This window comes from Nicotiana tomentosiformis, chromosome 9 (assembly GCF_000390325.3).
Source record: "Nicotiana tomentosiformis chromosome 9, ASM39032v3, whole genome shotgun sequence".
Lineage (NCBI taxonomy): Eukaryota > Viridiplantae > Streptophyta > Magnoliopsida > Solanales > Solanaceae > Nicotiana > Nicotiana tomentosiformis.
The window spans coordinates 93,765,112-93,784,903 of record NC_090820.1 but is presented as its reverse complement, the minus strand read 5'-3'; the positions used below and the strand labels follow the sequence as shown (position 1 = coordinate 93,784,903).

Here is a 19,792-nt window from a genome sequence, read left to right as displayed (position 1 = left end):
TCACCTAGGGGGATTTAACTCATAGTTCCGGGTAGAAGTACTCTTCGCTTAGGTTATTTTACGTAGCTTAACCCAGGTAGAACCTTTTCACCTAGGGGATTATAAGGACCCGTAAAAATATTTTAACCAAAAACTCGAGGTTTCGTGGTACCAAGTTAGATTCCTGCGTTATTATAGTAGGAAAAAAAATGTTTCCTAAGAGGAAAATGTTTCGCAGAAAAAAGAAAAAAAATGCATTTTTGCGGCCCATTATGCGGCCGCATAATCACTCTGCGGACCGCATAATGGCCGCAGAGTGAAGCAGTAAGTTTGGCCAATTTGAGGTCAGTTTTGTGGTCGATTATATGACTGCATAATTGCTATGCGGACCGCATAATCGATATGCGGACCACATATCAGTTGCACAATTTTCTCTTGGGTTTCTGCGGAGGGAGTTCTGCGGTGCATTATACGACCGCAGAACAAATATGTGGACTGCATACTGGCCGCATACCTGAGCCGAAGGTTTAGGCCCCTGAGGGCCATTTCTGCGGTCACGTTGCGGACCGCATAACCATTATGCGGTCGCATATGCGACCGCAGACCTGTGTCGGGGCATCATTTTTCTTAATTTAAAACCCGACCCCCATTCCGTTAAAACACCCATTTAGCTTATTTTGAAGCTCATTTCTGATATTTCTAGTGTGTGAGAGAGAGGGTTCTAGAGGGAGGGCCTAATTGCCATCAATTAATCTTCAACCATCACTCAAAGCTTGGAAATATTCAAGTAGAGCACCAAATTCTTCATCCAAAAGGTAAGACTTCATCACCCCAGCTCTTAATTTCAAACATAGCTATAATGGGGTATTAATAAGATGGTCCATGGGTATGAGGGTTGTTCATCTTGCATGCATGTGATAGAGAGTATGGGAAAAATAAAAGGTGAGCTAGAACCATGAACGTTTTTCTAATTCTGGGTTCAATTTGTATATTGCTAAAATAGATTGTGGTTGCTAAGGGTTCCGGATAATTGTAGAGTCTAAAGAAGCGCAATTAAAATATGTATGGCTAACTCTCTTCTTCTTAGAATCGAAGTCCTGGTGTCCGAATAATTGGTGTAAGCTCCAACTTGATTATACTAGAATTGTTTGCCTTAGTGTGTTTGATTGAAAGATTCATGTTCCCTAATTGTTTTAGATGGTTACCATGTCATCATGCTATTTGAGAACGTAATTATGATTTTTCAAGCTCTTTCCCTTATATGTGAAATGCCTTATGTGATGGTACTTATCGACATGAATGATGATGTTATTTGAACAAATGAAAAGGGAAAGACTTGAATTGTAAAATGTGCCCAAGTGCCAAGAACTACTTAATAAATGAGGTTGTTTATGCCATGTAATAAAGATGGTAAAGAAATGCGAATTGAGTGGACAGTTGAAAGAGGTTATGTCTCAAGTGAGATGGCTTAGCCAATCGGGCCGAGATCGGACGCCATGTTGTACACATGGTGGCATTTGTATTGGGATTATTGAAATACATTATGGATATGGATATGTCTCACTTGAGATGGCTTAGCCGGTCGGGCCGAGACCGGACTCCATGTAAAAACACGGTGGCATTGTGAGTTATGGCTTTGGCACTAAAGATTATTAATCTAAAATAATAGAAAGATTGAATTGGAAACTATGTGATCCTTAATTGGTGTTTTCTTTGTATTTCTATGAAGTACTTATTGATTATTATGACTGCCTTCTCTTTGTTTCACTATTCATTCTACTAAGATTGGTGTTTGCCTTACATACTAGTACTATTCGACAGTACTAACATTCCTTTTGCCGGGGGAGCTACATCTTTGAATGGATATAGGTGGTTCCATCGCAGATAGTAGTGCTCTCTTTCTCTCCTCACAGCAGTCTTGGTGAGCCCCATTTCTCCCAGGGGTCATGTAGTCCTTTTGTATAAGTTTTCACATTTTGAGGTATAGCCGGGGCCTTGTTGCCGGCATTGTCATGTTGCTCTTTTGTATCCTTAGAGGCTCCGTAGATATTTTTGTGGGTCATGTATGTATGTTGGGGTGGTCGTTGGATCGAGTTGTATTTTGGAAACTCAACTATGGCATAATGTATATAAGGAAAATGAACTAGCAACGTTTATACATTTATATAACTGATCTCTCCCCGTTTTTACAAATGGTGATGCGATCCCTTTTTGGGTTATGAATGAGTCGGGTAGGAAAGGTTTAATAGGCTTGCTCGACTGGGTTCACTCGGTTGAGCGCCGGTCGCGCTCCCCAATGTTGGGGTGTGACAGGGATCCAGCTCATAGTTCCGGGTAGAAGTACTCTTCGCTCAGGATGTTATACCTAGCTTAACCCAGGTAGAACCTTTTCACCTAGGGTGATCCGGCTCATTGTTCAGGGTAAGTGTACTCTTCCCTCATGATGTTTTACCTAGCTCAACCCAGGTAGAACCTTTTCACCAAGGGGGATCCAGCACATTGTTTCAGGTTGAAGTACTCTTCGCTCAGGATGTTTTACGTAGGTAGAACCATTTTGCCTAGAGGGATCCCGCTCATAGTTCCGGGTAGAAGTACTCTTCGCTCAGCTTGTTTTACGCAGCTTAACCCGGGTAGAACCTTTTCGCCTAGGGGGATCCATGTCATAGTTTCGGGTAGAAGTACTCTTCGCTCAGGATGTTTTATGTAGCTTAACCCAGGTAGAACCTTGTCGCCTAGGGGGATCCAGCTCATAGTTCCGAGTAGAAGTACTCTTCGCTCAGGATGTTTTACATAACTTAACCCAGGTAGAACCATTTCGCCTAGGGGGATCCAACTCATAGTTCTGGGTAGAAGTACTCTTCACTCAGGATGTTTTACGTAGCTTAACCCAGGTAGAACCTTTTCGCCTAGGGGGATCTAGCTCATATTTTCGGGTAGAAGTACTATTCGCCCAGGTTTGTTTTACGTAGCTTAATCCAGGTAGAACCTTTTCGCCTAGGGGATCCAGCTCATAGTTCTGGGTAGAAGTACTCTTCGCTCAGGATATTTTACGTAGCTTAACCCAGGTAGAACCTTTTCGCCTAGGGGGATCCAGCTCATATTTCCGGGTAGAAGTACTCTTCGCCCAGGTTTGTTTTACGTAGCTTAACCCAGGTAGAACCTTTTAGCCTAGGGGGATCTAGCTCATAATTCTAGGTAGAAGTACTCTTCGCTCAGGATGTTTTACGTAGCTTAACCCAGGTAGAACCTTTTCGCCTAGGTGGATCCAGCTCATAGTTTCGGGTAGAAGTACTCTTCTCAGGGTGTTTTTTGTATCTTAACCCATGTAGAACCTTTTCGCCTAGGGGGATCCAGCTCATAGTTCCGGGTAGAAGTACTCTTCGCTCAGGATGTTTTTTGTAGCTTAACCCAGGTAGAACTTTTTTGCCTAGGGGGATCCAGCTCATAGTTCCGGGTAGAAGTACTCTTCGCTCAGGATATTTTATGTAGCTTAACCCAGGTAGAACCTTTTCGCCTAGGGGGGTCTAGCTCATAGTTCCGGGTAGAAGTACTTTTCGCCCAAGCTGCTTTACGTGGCTTAACTCAGGTAGAATCTCTTCGCCTACGGGGATCCAGCTCATAGTTCTCGTTAGAAGTACTCTTCGCTTAGGATGTTTTGCGTAGCTTAACTCAGGTAGAACCATTTCGCCTAGGGGGATCTAGCTCATAGTTCCAGGTAGAAGCACTCTTCGTTCAGGATGTTTTACGTAACTTAACCCAGGTAGAACCATTTCGCCTAGGGGATCTAGCTCATAGTTTCGGGTAGAAGCACTCTTCGCTCAGGATGTTTTACGTAGCTTAACCTAGGTAGAACCATTTCGTCTAGGGGGATCCAGCTCATATTTTCGGGTAGAAATACTCTTCGCTCGGGTTATTTTACATAGCTTAACCGAGAAAGAACCTTTTCGCCTAGGGGGATCCAGCTCATATTTTCGGGTAGAAGTACTCTTCGGTAAGGTTGTTTTAAGTAGCTTAACCTAGGTAGAACCGTTTCTCCTATGGGGATTTAACATTTTTTAGTAATATAGGGCGCCAACCCCTGGTTACATTTCATATCAGTAATATAGGGCACCAATCCTTGGTTACATTTCATTTTCAGTAATACAAGGATCCAACCCTTGGTTACATTTTCTTTTCAATAATACAGGGCACCAACCCCTGGTTACATTTTCTGTTCAGTAATACAGGACGTCAACCCCTTGTTACATTTCCTTTCAGTAATACAGGGCACCAACCACTGGTTACACTTTCTTTCAGTAATACAAGGCATCAATCTCTGGTTACATTTCCTTTCAGTAATACAGGGCGCCAACCCCTGATTACAATTCTTCTCAATAATACAGGGTGTCAACCCCTAGTTACATTCCTTTTCAGTAATACAGGGTACCAACCCCTGGTTATATTCCTTTCGGTAATATAGGGTACCAACCCTTGGTTACACTCATTTCGGTAATACAGGGTACCAACTCCTGGTTACACTCCTTTCGGTAATACAGGGCACCAACCACTACTTATATTTCCTTTTCAGTAATAGAGTGTATCAACCCCTAGTTACATTTTGTTTCCTAGTAATACAGGGTACCAACCCCTGGTTGCATTCCTTCCTAGTAATACAGGGCACCAACCCCTGGTTATATTTTCTTTTTCGTAATACAGGGTACAAACCTGTGGTTACATTTCCTTACTAGTATCAGGATACACCAATCCCTAGTTGTGTTTTACGACATAGGGTCACCACTCCCTAGTCTCCTTACCATTATAGGGTACACCAATCCTTAGCTAAATTTTTCAATATATGGTCTCCACTCCCTAATTGAGAGCTTAAATATAGGGTACACCACTCCCTGATCTCCTTTTCTAGTATAGGGTATACCAATCCCTAGTTGTGCTTTCCAACATAGGGTACACCACTCCCTAGTTGATTTGAGCTTAAATGCAAGGTACACTACTCCATGACATCTTTATTAATATATAGTACATCATTCCTTAGTCGCATTTCTCCAACATAAGGTACACCAATCCTTAGTTGAGACATCATTCTGACAAGAAGGGTACACCATTCCAAAAATAAAAATAAAAAAAATAAAAAATTAAAAGCATCTTCATATTTTCCCAGGTTACACCATTCCCGATACTTTAGTGCTTTTAATAAATAAATAATTTAGAATTTTGTTACAATAACTCACAAAATTTTCCTAGTGAAAACTGGGGCAGAAAAATTTTGTTCGTTTATTTGTTTTGGTGTCTGAGCAGGTTTTACCTCGAGGCACAGTATTCGAGATGATAAAAAGAAGAATTCTCAATCCAGAATAAAGAAAAGAAAAGAAAAAAAAGTGAATCCAGAATGCAGAAGCGGATAAAAAGATGTAAACTGCTCAATACATGACCGAAGTCACGAGCATTGTATTTCCCGTCTTCATCAGAAGAGGCCGTAGAAGAATGAACCAGCACATGCAGCTAGCAAGCATCAAGGTTCAGATCAGAGTCTGCATGAAGAACCAGTCAAGATTCAAGATTCAAGTTTTAGAAGACTTATAAATAGGAATCTTGTAATTCATAGCTGATAGGTTTGTTTAGTTTCTTTTGATTTTGATGTAATAACAGGACCATAGACCGGAGCCTCGACGGAACCTTACTCGATTCTCCAACTCAGCATTCCATCCTTTTCCTTGAACTACACGCGACTTGATTCTCTTATAACTCGGGATATGTAGGTTGTCCAAAACTAGGACTCGATTGTATTCTTTTCTCTTATCTTTTACCTTTTGAATAATGGTATAGCCAAATATTAATCATATCGTTCATCTTTTCTTTGCCTGAAAACTCTTCATATTTCCAAGAAAAAAGGGGCATGATGTGAGCACCTAATTTTTGACTATGCGTGAATTATTTTTCACTCATATCACCAATACCTAACTTCTCACTTCCCCCACTCTTACTCTTTAACAATTCACACTCCCGCTCTCTTACTAATATAAGCACACATACACACACACACACACACACACACACACACACACACACAACAAAAAGTCAAAAAAGGGAGGAGAAAAGTCAAAAAGGGGAGGAGAAAAATCAAAAAGGGGAGGAGGAAAGTCAAAAAAGAGGGAAGAGAAAACAGAGGGGGTCGAGGAAAAGTGAGCCTTTCTCCTCCTTCTTTGAAAAAGAGCAGGGGCATTTTTTTCCCTCAATTTTTCATCCGAAAACGCTGCCCTCAACCACCCCAAACCAGTCCCTCTTTTTAGTCCAGAAAACGCACTCTTTTACCCCTAAAAAACGAAGCTAAAAAAACAGCTGAAATGTCCCTAAAACTCAGCTGAAAAACGCCATAAAAATCAGCAAGAAAACAACCCCTTTTTTTAGCAAAAATCAGCTACGAAAATAGCCAAGAAAAAGCTCAAAAAACGGGCAGCAATTTTCAACCATTAAAAGAGCCAAAAAATGCAGCAGCTGCTGCTTATCTTTTCTTGGAAAAAATGACCTCCCTCAACCCGAAAACCAGTTGAGAGTTCAGCTAAAAATCAGCTCTTTTCCACCCCAAAACTGACCCCGAAACAACCAACAAAACACTCTCAAACCGGCCTTTAAAATACCATTTTTAATCGAGTCGAGGTTCCGGTACGGTCTCCTGTCGCGGGTCTTGTTCGGGTTCTTTATCCGGATGTAGCTTCGGGGTTTTATGTATTTTTGATGATGACGGAGCTTCATGTTTGGATCTATTGAAGAGGCTTATTTGTTGAACATAAAGGTTCATTCTTACCATTTTTTATTGAAGTTCTTTAGTTGTTCTATTAATTTATTTATTGTTCATGAATTTTTGTCTATGTGTTTTGCTTGTCTTCTGTTGAAGCCATGAGTATATGATCTCTTTGAATGTCTCGTTGTGAATTAATTCTGTTTAGAATATTGGGAAAGGCAGTAGCTGCGTGGATATTGGCCATATGATTTTGGGGTGTATCAAATAACAAATAATGGGACATGTGTTTGTTTGGCAGTAATTAATAGATTGTGGATTTAAGCTAGTAGTAACATTAATGGGCCATAGGAATTTTAATTAATTTTTTATCCTTAGTTTGTTCTACTCCATGTTATTAACTAGTATTTAATATTACTCATGTAGTAAATTATTTGCTTATGCTTTTAGCCTACACCTCATGTTAGTGTTTAAACGGGGCTACGAGAAACATATTTGGCCAAATGAATTTATTTTGCTGGCCCATTTCCATAATAAATCAATATAATATAGTAATTTTTCTGAGAGTAATAACATATTAATAATCCTTTATCATGATTGCGGATTCGCTTGTGTAACGCTGTTATGACAAAATTAATAAATTTCATCTCGATCACGCATTAGCTTGCGTAGTGTGGTTACGACATCTTATTTTATCCAAAAGTTCTTTTAATAATTCTAATAATCAAGCATTAAGAGCGGATATGTAAAACATGAAAATCCATTAAAACACAGTTTGTTCAAAAATAATATAAGCCAAATATAGTCAATAAAGCGATTATGCTAGAACCACAGGACTCGGGGAATGCCTTATATCTTTTCCTCGGTCAACAGAATTCCTTACCCGGACTTTATTTTCGCAGACCAATAATGATAGAGTCAAACCTTCCTTTGACTAGGGATTTAAATAAAAGGTGACTTGAAACACCAAAAATCAATTTCAAGTGGCGACTCTGAATGACAAAATAATCCCTATTTCAAAATTGTCACTTTAATTGGAAAAATCTTTAACCCACAACAATCCAGATACTTATCTTTTGTGGGGTAAAAAGGGGTGTGACATAAAACATCAAATAACTGTAGACGGAAGAAATTAAGCCTAAACAAATAACAAAGCAAATTAATTGTGAAGTAAAAAATAACAAAAAAATTTATTACTCGATTGTAAATTTTTAAATATTAGAAGTTCTTATATAATTTAAATAAGGAAAGACTTAGTAATCTAAATGTTAGTATTTTAAAGTATTAAATATTTGAAAAATAATAAATGACTATTCCTAAATATTAGGAAAATGATCAAATTACTATTTTATCCAGTATGAACTCTATTTTAAAAGGGTAAAAAAGACGAATGACATTTTATTAAGAGCTTTCGTGATTTTAATATAATATAGATAAATAGATGTTATTGATTATACACACAAAAAATTAAATATACATGGATAATTTGAACGCCTTGAAATTTGTGAGCTCGTATAAGTTTCATAAGCACAATAATAGACTTATCATAAACCCATCCAAGTGTGGCAAGATCTGATCTATAAATTCTTCCCAAATAGTAGTTGAAATATTATTTCTCCAACATAAAAAAAATTAACAAATTATCATGAGAAAAGTAACCATCTTGAGATACTCCCTCCGGTCCACAATAAGTGACCAATTTGCTTTTTTATTTTGGTTCAAAATAAGTGTCCATTTATATAATCAAGAAAAAATTCAATTTATTTTTCCAAAGTTACCTTTATGTACGTATCCATAAAAAGTCTTTTACTCCTCACATTAACTATATTGCAACATTTAATTAAGGGTAGTTTAGTCACACCAACTATTTTTGTCTAGAATTTTTGTATTTTCTTAATGGGTGTGCCCAAAGTAAATTGGTCACTTATTGTGTAGCGGAGAGAGTATATGATTAATTCTAATCATGGTCGCGAGCTTACTCATGATCTTCGAGCTCCGCATTCATAATAATACTGGTAATATCACCTTGTTCGTATGATTGTACATCTTCATCTCATATGACGGTCTATCACATTTTGAAAAAGTAACCATGATAAAGTTGATAAAATATTTAAACTAAGTAAAATGTGAAAGAATAATTACTGAATGTGTCACATTCAAGCAGTTGATAAGTCAAATTGATGTTGACGAGAGTGACTATATTCTGTAATTACTCCTTTCACATTGTATTTAGTATGAATGTTTTATCAATTTTATGATGATTATATTTTTAAAATGTGGAAGATATCAATAGGAGAGATTGTTAGTCATGGAGATATACAATCACACAAGCAAAGTGGTATGGCCACTGTTTTTTTATGAACGTGGAGCTTGAGGAACTCGTGATCATGATTAAAATTAATTATAATAATTCAAGATGATTACTTTTCTCGTGATTAAGGTTTTTTCATGTCGGATGGACAATATTTCAGCAACTATTTGGGGAGAATTTGTAGATCAAATCTTGCTACACTTGAACTATGGGTAAGTGTATCATTGTGGTTTTGCAGCTCATACGAGCTCATAAATTTTAAGGAATTCAAATTATGCATTACATTTGAGTTTACTTATGTATAAATAACAATATATGATTAATAAGTAAATATTTCGTGCACTGTAGATTAATCCTGAACTTTCTTAAGTTGTTAATTATGAATCCAGGTTTCCTATACTCTATATTCTATTTATATGTTTAGCAAAAGTTGAGAATTTGATTATATTTAAAACTATTACAAATTTGAATAAATGTAGAATGATTTGTGTGCGTGGGGATAACTCTGAGAAGATTACGTCAAATTTCCTTTCAACATAATTGTTCAGTTTCGAATGGGTTAGCTTTTGAATTGTAAAAGTTAAAACTAATAGAGAATTGTTTGTTCTATGTGTGAGTACAATAGTTTACTAATTTCATAATTAAATCATGGTGCGTGTGTTATGCACACATTATTTTTGTTGATTTTTTTTTTTTATCTAGGAAGGAATTATCTAAATTATTGTGGCAATAGTACATATAGACTTCAACAACATTAGTCATATTTGGGGTGCAAGATGTGCTCTAAAAAGGCTGATAAAATTGGGAGTAAATTTTATTGCAAATTATATGATCGCATTGATCATTATGTGGCTGACAGATTAGACCATAATCTACATTTTCTTAGAGATTTATTAAAACATAACTGTAAAGTTTATAATCGAACGTGCATTTAAGGTATAAACTTGAAGTGCAGCTTTTTTTTTTTTTTTTTTTTTGCAGATTTTCATCTCTCTGAACGAGGACCTCGCGTGGAATGGGCGCAACCTCGGGCTCGGCGGATAAACCAAATAATAATCTTACTTGTCCCCTATGCTAAAGTACCGGGCATTTTCGGGGACAAACTGGTTTTTTTCATGACTGATCAATTTATCATCTCTTTCCTCAAACGAAGGATTCCCCTTAAACTGATGGCGTCTCGACGTTCTCCTGGGGACCTTAGTCGCTATGCGAACACTTAACACAAGTTGGTTTGTGAATCAGTAGGAGATCACTGATAATTTGTGTCATCGCTCTTTGATATGTTGTACTTTCTTTTTCGAGTAATGAATGACAATAGCTTTATTTGTTTGTTGCTTTGGGATCCTGATTCAAACAAAGCTCATAGAGAAGTCTGCTACTAAATTAAAAGGAGGATTGGAAGAGATATGTTATTTTAGTTTAATTGTGTTGTGGTTTTACATCCCTTTCAAATTTCAATTGGAGGTGGACACTATTCTTGATAGAATGGTCATATTTCTAGCAACTAAGTTTTGTTATAAACAAGATGTTTTCGTATAGATCAGTTACGTTAACGCTTAAATTTTTATGGATCACAAGCTGATGTGATATTAAGGTTTGTTATATTTGGAGAATTTTCTAATACAAATACAGGATCTAAGCAAAAACTATATATTGTTTTCATCCGAACTCGTACCAACTACTCTAGCTCCGCCGACATGGTACTTATTTTATTGATTCTGGGGTTTGATCTTGCTCAAAGCAACTAAGCAAGTAAATTAATATAATTAATCACAACTTGATATACTCCATATGCACGCATTAATACCTGAACTTTTGCAACTAATAATCTAATGATAAACAAACAAGAAATAGCAATACCAAATAAAAAAGAGAACTTATTATTTACCAAGCAGAATTTGACGTGAGAGATTCAGGGGTCTGTACTCTTTAGATGGAAGCTTAATAACAAGATTGAGGCTGCGTTATACCCCTAATTAAGAGATTGAGGCTGCTTTATACCCTAATAAAAAGGGCCAGTAAGTAAGAAAAACTGAAAGTGGTAAAACACTTAAATTCTAACTCCCTTAATGCTAAACGTTATATATATATATATATATATATATATATATATATATATATATAGTATGATTTGATTTTTTTTATCATTATTTTGTTAAATCAAAAACCAAACAAAAAACCAAAATTTTTAAAATCTCAATCAGAAACCATCTAAATTAAGCAAAACAAATTGGTTCATTTGACTCTTGGGTTTATTCCGAATATTGCACACCCCTAACAGTAATAGGATTCATAATTAAATATTTATAGATATTAAGTTAATTTCTTAATACTTATACAGGATTTGGGCAAAAGTTACTAGGTATACATGAACCCAACTTGTATATTATATTATAAATTCGCCCCTGAAACCAAACATTGTATTAATTAATACATGATAAAGGTTCCCATGGTAAAATGGATTTGAATGTTGAGATTGTTTTGCTAATTATACCAACCAAACAATTCCTAAGAAAAAGGAACTAAAAAATTATCAGTAAAAGACTGCCGTATATCAAATAAACTCTTACTGCCACCTTTCTCTGTCAATTTTAATTTCGCATTTCAATTATGCTTTTCATTGACCACAAAGCTGAATCTCCAATGTGACTTTTGGAGGAATTACAGATCACTTGATGTTAACGTGTAACTACTTTACCAATTGAAATGAACATACTATCACATAACACATGCATTGCACTATCCTCTAAGGTAAATAGGATAAATAGATCTTAAGACGAATTCAATTTTTTACTTCTAATTTTAAAAACAAACTCCGTAATAGTTGGTCTTACACGTTTCATGCCGACGAGATGTGAAGTGTAAGTGGTGATGATTTCCTAGTGGGGCAATAGTGACATCTCAGGCGATGATAACGTTAGTACATCCGAGACTTCTTAATGGCTAGCTGTTTATGGAACAAAAGAATTATCTCGGACCTAAACCAAGATTTTGATGATAATTTTTTAATCTCGCAAAATAAAATGTGATAGGATTGATAGAATGCAATAGGAACAAAGACCGGCAAAGTGAGCCTTTTTATTCTGAATTCTTTTAACAGGAGTGTCACAAGTGTCCTCCAGAAAAAATATGCAATGAACCTTAGCGGCTTATGAGCTATGACAAAGGAGAATCTAATCAAGTAGCCAATGAGTGGCAATCAACTTTGCCACTTCGTGGCCATGTCTGTAAAGACAACATTCCTATTTAATATTCTTAAATTAAATATACAACATGATGAAGGCCAAGGAGTTTATATTGAATTGGCATATCTATCTTTTGGTTTTTTCAGCTTCACAAATATATTCTTTTTCTCTTCAAATAAAGAAAAAAGAAAAGAAGAGATGAAAGCTAGTAGAGAAGCGTCATAATCAGGCCAAGTTAAAAAAAGTCGACAAAACTCCAACTCACACCAAACTTATAGCATGTTTGGCAAGCTTTTTTCTCGGCCAAAATTACTTTTTTTTTTTTCAAAGTTAAGGTGTTTCGCCAAGCTTTTTGAAGGAAAAAAGGTGTTTTTGAGTAGAAGCAGAAGAAGTTTTCGAAAAACAGAAAAAGGGAGTTTCTTCCCCTAAGCACTTTTTTGAAAAACACTTTTGGAAAAAAATACGCGTAGAAACACTTTTTAAAAGTTTGGCCAAACACTAATTGTTCCTTAAAAGTGCTTTTCAAATTAATTAGTCAAACATAAACCGCTTCCCACCAAAAGTACTTTTTTGAAAAGTACTTTTAAAAAAGAACTTCTCAAAATAAGCAGGTTTTAGAAGCTTGGCCAAACAGGCTATTACGAGCCGTTTGATTTGAAGACAAGTTATTGTTGGGATTAGTTATGCTAGATTAGTTATACTGAAATTAATTATGCTGAAAATAGCTATCTTGATATTATTTCTTTTTGACTGTTTGATATGTTGTACTAATCCTTGGATTGTCAATTTTACTGTTTTATCCTGAAATAACTTATCCTAGGGTTATTATTCCAACCTCTGCATGTATGAGTTATCCCGATACTATTTTTAATCCTGGGATAACTTATCCCAAAATTAGTAATCAAATAAAGGATAAGATGTTACTAAATTTTTATCCAAGATTATTTTTGCTTATCTACCATACCAAACAACCCCTTACAGTTCAAGGATACCTATAGGGGTGTCAACAGTTCGGTTCTAATATTTCAGTTATTCTATTTTGCATAACCAAAATTAGACCTTTCAAAACCATCACAATCATCTCGGTTTTTCTTCGATTCCGTGAGTTCAATCGGTATTTAAAAATACGTTGAGATTCAAAACAAAAAAAAAACAAAAAAAAAAACAAGAAGCACCAACATTCGAAAAGAAAAAAATTGCTCCCTAACTGGATCATTCAGTAGTTAATACATAAAGCAAATCAAAACAAAGGACACACTAGAGTGGCCTACTACAAGGTGCTGTGACTTAAATAATTAGAGACCAGAATGATACAGAAAAACCAAGCCACCTGATATTTCCAAGAGATGGTTAGTAGTTTCAAATATAAGACAAACGATGACCTCGTACTTCCTCTGAGACGAAGGAAGATAAAAGGATACGAGTGAGGGATTACAACGAGAATTGTGGCCAGCAATATCGCTTGGACCTACAGTTTGATCACAATATCGAGCAGGACTTTTGAGATTTCCCCTTCTTTTTCTTTGTTTTAGGCGGCTGGAGGACGACCTTAATGGCTGCATCAAAGACTGCTTTCACATTCTGCAGAGCGCGGACAATCAACCAAAGGCATCAACAAGAAGTACGTAAAAGGATCTCCGGTGCAAGAAATAGATGCTGTGGAGAAGACATACCTGTTGTGTTTTTGAACTACATTCGATGTAAGCAGGTGCACCAATAGTTTTCCTTAGCTCCTCACCCTTAAAGGTTAAAATAAGAGAATTCAAATGAAATTGGACAAAAAGCACAAGAAAAGCAATCAAAAAGAGGTAAGAGTGCTAGTTATGCTTACCTGAGCAGTAGTAATTGGCACAGCACCGGGGTGGTCTATGAAGAATTGCTTATCATCCCGAAGATCTGCGTATAAACACAGGAGAAAAGCAGGCAAATTAGGCCTAAAGATAATTGGACACCAGCAACAGTACATGCATATAACTACCTCAATTAAACATATAAAAGAAGGGCAAAAAAGGAAGTAGGAAAGAAAAACATAGAACTAAGAATTGGACTTTACAATGTTAGAGCATAAATTCCCCGAGCAGATAATCGCAAAAGTGAGCTAAAGGGCACAACTTGAAGCATAAAGAAAGCAAGCAATTGCATCTCAACCTGAATGAGTAAACAAACTCCAACCCCCCCCCCCCCCGACCCACCGAAGATCCACTGTCCAGTGAAACAACGTAGATTGCCATTGGTAGACACTAGCAGCAAAAGAAGAAATACAGAACATATGGAGAAACCAAAGTTATAGGATGATTTCACATGTTACAATGAAGTAAAGATATAACTACTACACACAGGTTGATGACCAAGTTGTTTAAATCCATATTCAAGAACAAGTCTCCTTTTTAATTTTGTTTTACGTAAAAAGAGCCTAATTTTGATATTATTAGCTCATCCTTGTATAGGTACCTACACAAAAAGGTCCATTCTCAACTCATACAAAGAAGCAAAGAAGCAAAACGAGCAAAAGCAACAAAAATGGGAACATGCCCTTACCAGCTACAAACATGCCCTTACCAGCTACAAACTATTCCCCAACTCCACTTCACAGACGGCCCCACCACACTCTTTATTCGCTCTTCAGCAGTTTCCTCTAAAATCTATTTTCTTAACTGGGAAGAAAGTTCCTTCCACTTAGAGAACAGCAGAATCTTATACTAGTAACAACCTAAGGACTATCTAGTTAGGAAACCCGTGCTAAGTATCTTCCTTTGATCACAACAAATATATATTTAAATCAAAAGATTGCAGACTATTGATCATCACCTCATGTAGATCTATGAAACAAACTGCAGATCATATTGTGGTTAAAAAGAACTCTCACCAAGTTTTGTTCCAACAAGAACTATTGGGACACCAGGAGCATAGTGCTTCAACTCAGGAATCCACTGAAAACAATCAACAAAAAATGTAAATTTTTCATGTACCGACAATGAATAGTAAAATACTAAATGAAGAGAAACTGATAATCAAACAGTCACCTTCTTGGATACATTCTCATAGCTGGCTTTACTAATGAGAGAGAATGCCAAAATGAAGACATCGGCTCCACGGTAACTCAGAGGTCTTAACCTATTGTAATCCTCCTGTCCTGTTATACAAGAGATAGTAATGAAAGGCTCATTACAATTTGGACAGCGCACATGTTGGTAGTATAGGATATGCATTGAATACATTAACATTTAACAGTAATCAGAAGCTTTCAGCAATAAATGTCTTACCGGCAGTATCCCACAACCCTAGGTTGACAGTGCTCCCATTGACAACCACATTTGCACTGAAATTGTCGAACACAGTGGGCACGTAATCCTGTCAAAAAATTGCATGAATGAGGGGAAAAGCAATTGATGTTAAATTTTGGGAAGATGAGAGAAATCCTTCTCGGGATATACAAAAATTATTCGAAACACTGTAATTCATGCCAAAGTCCAAAAAGAAAAGACTGTACATGTGATAACACAACATTTTTCCTCAAAACAACCAATGTAAATGCAGCAAAGAGCAAGCACCAAACAGTTTATACATATATCAATTCATATCAAAATAAATTCAATTTCTTCTCTTCCTTGCCTTTTGGACTAATTATCACAGCTTGATTTAGAACAGACACATGATGAATTTGTTAAAGACATAACTCAATATACTTAAAAATGTATCCTAAAGCGAATATGTAAACCAAGAAATATTTCTGCAAAAATATCAAAAAGGTCAATTTATCGCACAAGAAGATATTAAGCATTAAGCCACCGATCATGTGGATTTATCCAAAAGATTGAAACAAGGGTCCCATTTAGCTCACTGACATTAAGCAAAAAAGTCTGGATTTCAAGTAGAGAAGGGTAAAGGGCGTGTCCAACTGTCCATCATCCATCGGAGTTTCGAAGCAGGAAATAAATCAGGCAAACCAAGAATCAAGAAATTTGTCAAAAACGATCAAAACAAGCGTACAACGACTGAGCGCACAACAGGATAATTGGTAGAGATAGACCTTCAATAAGCAAATAAATCAAAAATCGCAGCAGGTATTCTGTTGACAGCCTAAGCAAAAAAGCCAAAGACGCCCGAATTCTTTTTTAAAAAGGGCAAAAGGAAGTCAGGTGCACAAAGCATCCTCGTTCACACCAAGGAAAATGTATTAAAAAAATGCTCTTTCACGTGATTTTATCAATATATATATTCATGAGTAATGACGATACATTTTTTTTATGAAGGTAAAGATGTACATGAATTCTCCAGATGAAATTTTTGAATATTACAATTGAGATTAATGTATAAGAGTTTGGACATTTATAAACACAAAGACTTCATTTTCCTCAAAACATTTTGTTTAGAGAAAACATTTTAAGCAAATCAAGCTAAAAACAAACAGAGGAAAAAGAAAAATATTATCACTCACACCAAACACACCCTTAAATGGAAAATTAAACAGAAACAAGAAAAGAGGGGGGGTTGAAAACAAACCGTAGGGAAAGTATTGCTGGTGTATGAAATCAAAAGACAAGTTTTGCCAACAGCACCATCACCCACCGTAACACACTTGATAAACCTTGAAGCACTCATTTTTTTCCCTTTTTTTTTGGGCTTACCCCTTTTGAAAAAAATAAAACAAACCCACTTCTCAGATCTTCTTGAGAAGACCTGATCAATTAACAAAAAGCTCTAAACAATGTGATTCTTGGACTGAAGCTTCCTTGGTTCAATGACCCATCTGCAAAAAATGGCAAAAAACCCACAGAAGAAAAAAGAACTAACTTTTTTAGCTGTTTAATTAATGATGAGGAAACCCCAACCCTAATTGGAAAATCAGTGTAATCAATGGAAAATGTAGAGGGGAAGGGAAGGGAAGGGAAAGGGAGAAATGAAAATGTTTGGGGGAAGGAGAAAAATGGGTGCGTAAATTTAGATCTAGAGAAAGATAAATTAGAGGTAAAGAGAGAGGAAAGGAAACCCACTGTTTGTTTGTAAAGGTAATTGCCTACCTAACGTACCTACTTTTTGTTACCGGAAAATACTGCTGTTGAAGCGTTCGCTGGGACTGATACTGACCCCTTCTATTGCTCTCTCTGTCAGCCAACGAAGCTCTGTACTCTTCTTTCTCTCTGCTAATGATCGGGTATTACTGGCTAGTCAGTTTTCGGATAGTAAATTAAAAAATAGTCGGTGTTTATAAAGTCATTAAAAGATAGTCAATATTTTGCTTAAATATAAAAAGTTTTAACATAGTATGCGAGATTATGGAGCTCATGCATATAAATTTCAAGCATATTATGTTGGAACTCCAACACACGCAAAGTTACAACATAGTATGCTAGATTATGGAGCTCGTGCGTTTAAATTTTCAGCATATTATGTTGTAACTCTATCACATTATAAAATTCTAATACATTATGTTGGAATCTTATATGTAAAAAATTCGAACTCTGGCATATTATGATGGAATTTTTCTGGAGTTTTACGATTTTTTTTTGTTTAGATTTTATCTTTACATGAAAATGGCTAAATTTTGATTACTCTTAAAATTGTACCTATTTTTTAATTAATCTGACTACTTCTTATTTTTTTTCCCGGGGTGAGGGTATGGTTTATACAAATTCATAGAGTAATAAATACATATTTGTTGGAAAAATAACAATGTATATATAGTCGCTTACAAAATAATAGCTTAAAATAGACTTTTGCGACTACCGAATATAAATAGTTTCGATCGCGGGCTAAACATGATCTTTGTTCCTTTTTTTCTAAATTTATGTGATATTTTTCGCTCTTAGGTTAATTTAATTAGTTTTAAAATTAAATTAATTATATTTTAATATTACATTTAGATATTTAAAAGAACGAAATAATTACGAGAGTACATGTGAGGTACTTTTCCAATCAATTTAGCATATATATTTTTTTCTTACCTAATTTAGCGTATTTTTTATATAACTTGGAACTTTTTTTCACCTATTAACAGGGGATTAAGAAGATCTGTGTTAGAAACTTTTTTGAGAGTAATATTCATGTTTATCATCACAAATTTAGACATTGGTGAATTAAAGTAATTAAGGAAAAAATTAAAAACTCTACTATTGGGGGTTTTATAATATTGAAAACTCAGAAGGATTTTGTGATTTGTTAAAAAATTTAACAAATTTATAATTGGGGTTCGTATGGATGTCATTTTAAAGTTGCGGTTAAAATTTAAAAGTATTCGGTAAAGATTTGACCTATTTGGTGATGTTTTCATGGGTTGAAGTTCGTACGAGACGAAAGTTAATTTTTATAATAAGTGTATAATATTAGATACCGAGTGTATAAATACAAGCAAAAAAATAACAAGCTATGGGCTGTAAACTTAAAAATATGGATGCTTAATTGCAATATTGGATTGTATTTTTGTGCAAAACTCTCTTTAATAAACTTCTTAAACCAAATATATTATTCGAACAAAAATTACTGAATTCGATCGAACCCGTGTATCTGGGCTTCTACCTTCTCCCTGTTTATAATGCTTTCAGTCAACACAATATTTTATCTGGTGACCATTGCTCAATGCTCATTTGGAGGTCTAGGCATGATATTGTCAAATCTTAAGCAAATTGCTCTCATTTTACACTTAGATGTGTTATACTTGAACCTAAAGTCATATTTAACCAATTTTAATAATCAAGAGAGATACATAAGGACACCTTAATATGTAGTAATAACCTCCTTTGTAAAGTTAATAAATTAACTAAGTTTGATGCACAGATTGTTTTGGTTACTCAATACATGAGCGGGTGAAAATAGCACATATCCGACATATATTTAATTAAGGGGTATACAAATTAGCCCACACACTACCATTATTACTTCCTATGTGATGTCCTACCATCTAAATCATAAATATTAAAGACTGCATTTCCATTTCTGTGTGTCAACTACTATCAAGATCATTGATGAGTAAATATTTACTAGTCCCTCATGAAAAGAATTTTTGTGGGGTCACCTAAGAATTTATGTGGGGTCCACTGGTCAATCACAGCCTATGATCATTAATTATCCTCTCACTCTTAGCTCATTCTCCCCCATAATTGTGTTAAATTTATGTAGGACAAATTGGCAAAAAAAAAAAGTAAGAACGGAAAAAAGCATATCTTAGTGGCAAATTGACAGTAATTGACATTTGACTCCCAAAGTAGACAAGATTCTTGTGCATGCCTAGGCCCATGTACATGTAGCTTTATTTGGTTTCTCATTCGGTATTCAGTATTCGTATTGGGGCTCACTAAATTCGGATTCACGTCAGAAAGTCTCACACTAGGAAATAAAATACTTTCTAACAAAGGCGATTCCATACTCAGAGCTCGAACCTAAGAACAGAGGCGGATCCAAGATTTTACGAAGAGGTAGATCCAAAATATAAATTTTATGGGTTTAACGTTTGGTTCACTATTTCACTGGTTAGTTTTTTTGGAGATATAAGTTCAAAATTATTATTTTTAAATAGTAATTTTTGCACATCTATATATACTCTATGTAGAAAACGTTGGGATTAGTTAAACTCATGACTATATGCTA

General features: G+C 35.6%; 1 protein-coding gene across 3 annotated transcripts; it reads right to left on the bottom strand.

Moving 5' to 3' along the window:
• Nucleotides 1-13,388: 13,388 nt before the first annotated feature.
• LOC104107414 (rac-like GTP-binding protein RHO1) lies at nt 13,389-17,373 on the bottom strand. 3 transcript variants are annotated; one of them, XM_009616211.4, is made up of 8 exons: nt 17,239-17,373; nt 16,712-16,958; nt 15,472-15,559; nt 15,232-15,341; nt 15,075-15,138; nt 14,040-14,104; nt 13,882-13,947; nt 13,389-13,789 (listed from the first exon to the last, which is right to left on the bottom strand). In XM_009616211.4, exons 2-8 carry the CDS (start codon nt 16,808-16,810, stop codon nt 13,688-13,690), a joined length of 594 nt encoding a protein of 197 aa, XP_009614506.1. In that variant the 5' UTR covers nt 16,811-16,958; nt 17,239-17,373; the 3' UTR covers nt 13,389-13,687. The 3 variants fall into 3 exon arrangements, with proteins under 3 accessions (XP_009614506.1, XP_070041866.1, XP_070041865.1); XM_070185765.1 differs by having other exon boundaries at nt 17,243-17,330; XM_070185764.1 differs by lacking the exon at nt 17,239-17,373 and having other exon boundaries at nt 16,712-17,186.
• Between the last annotated feature and the right edge of the window lie 2,419 nt (nt 17,374-19,792).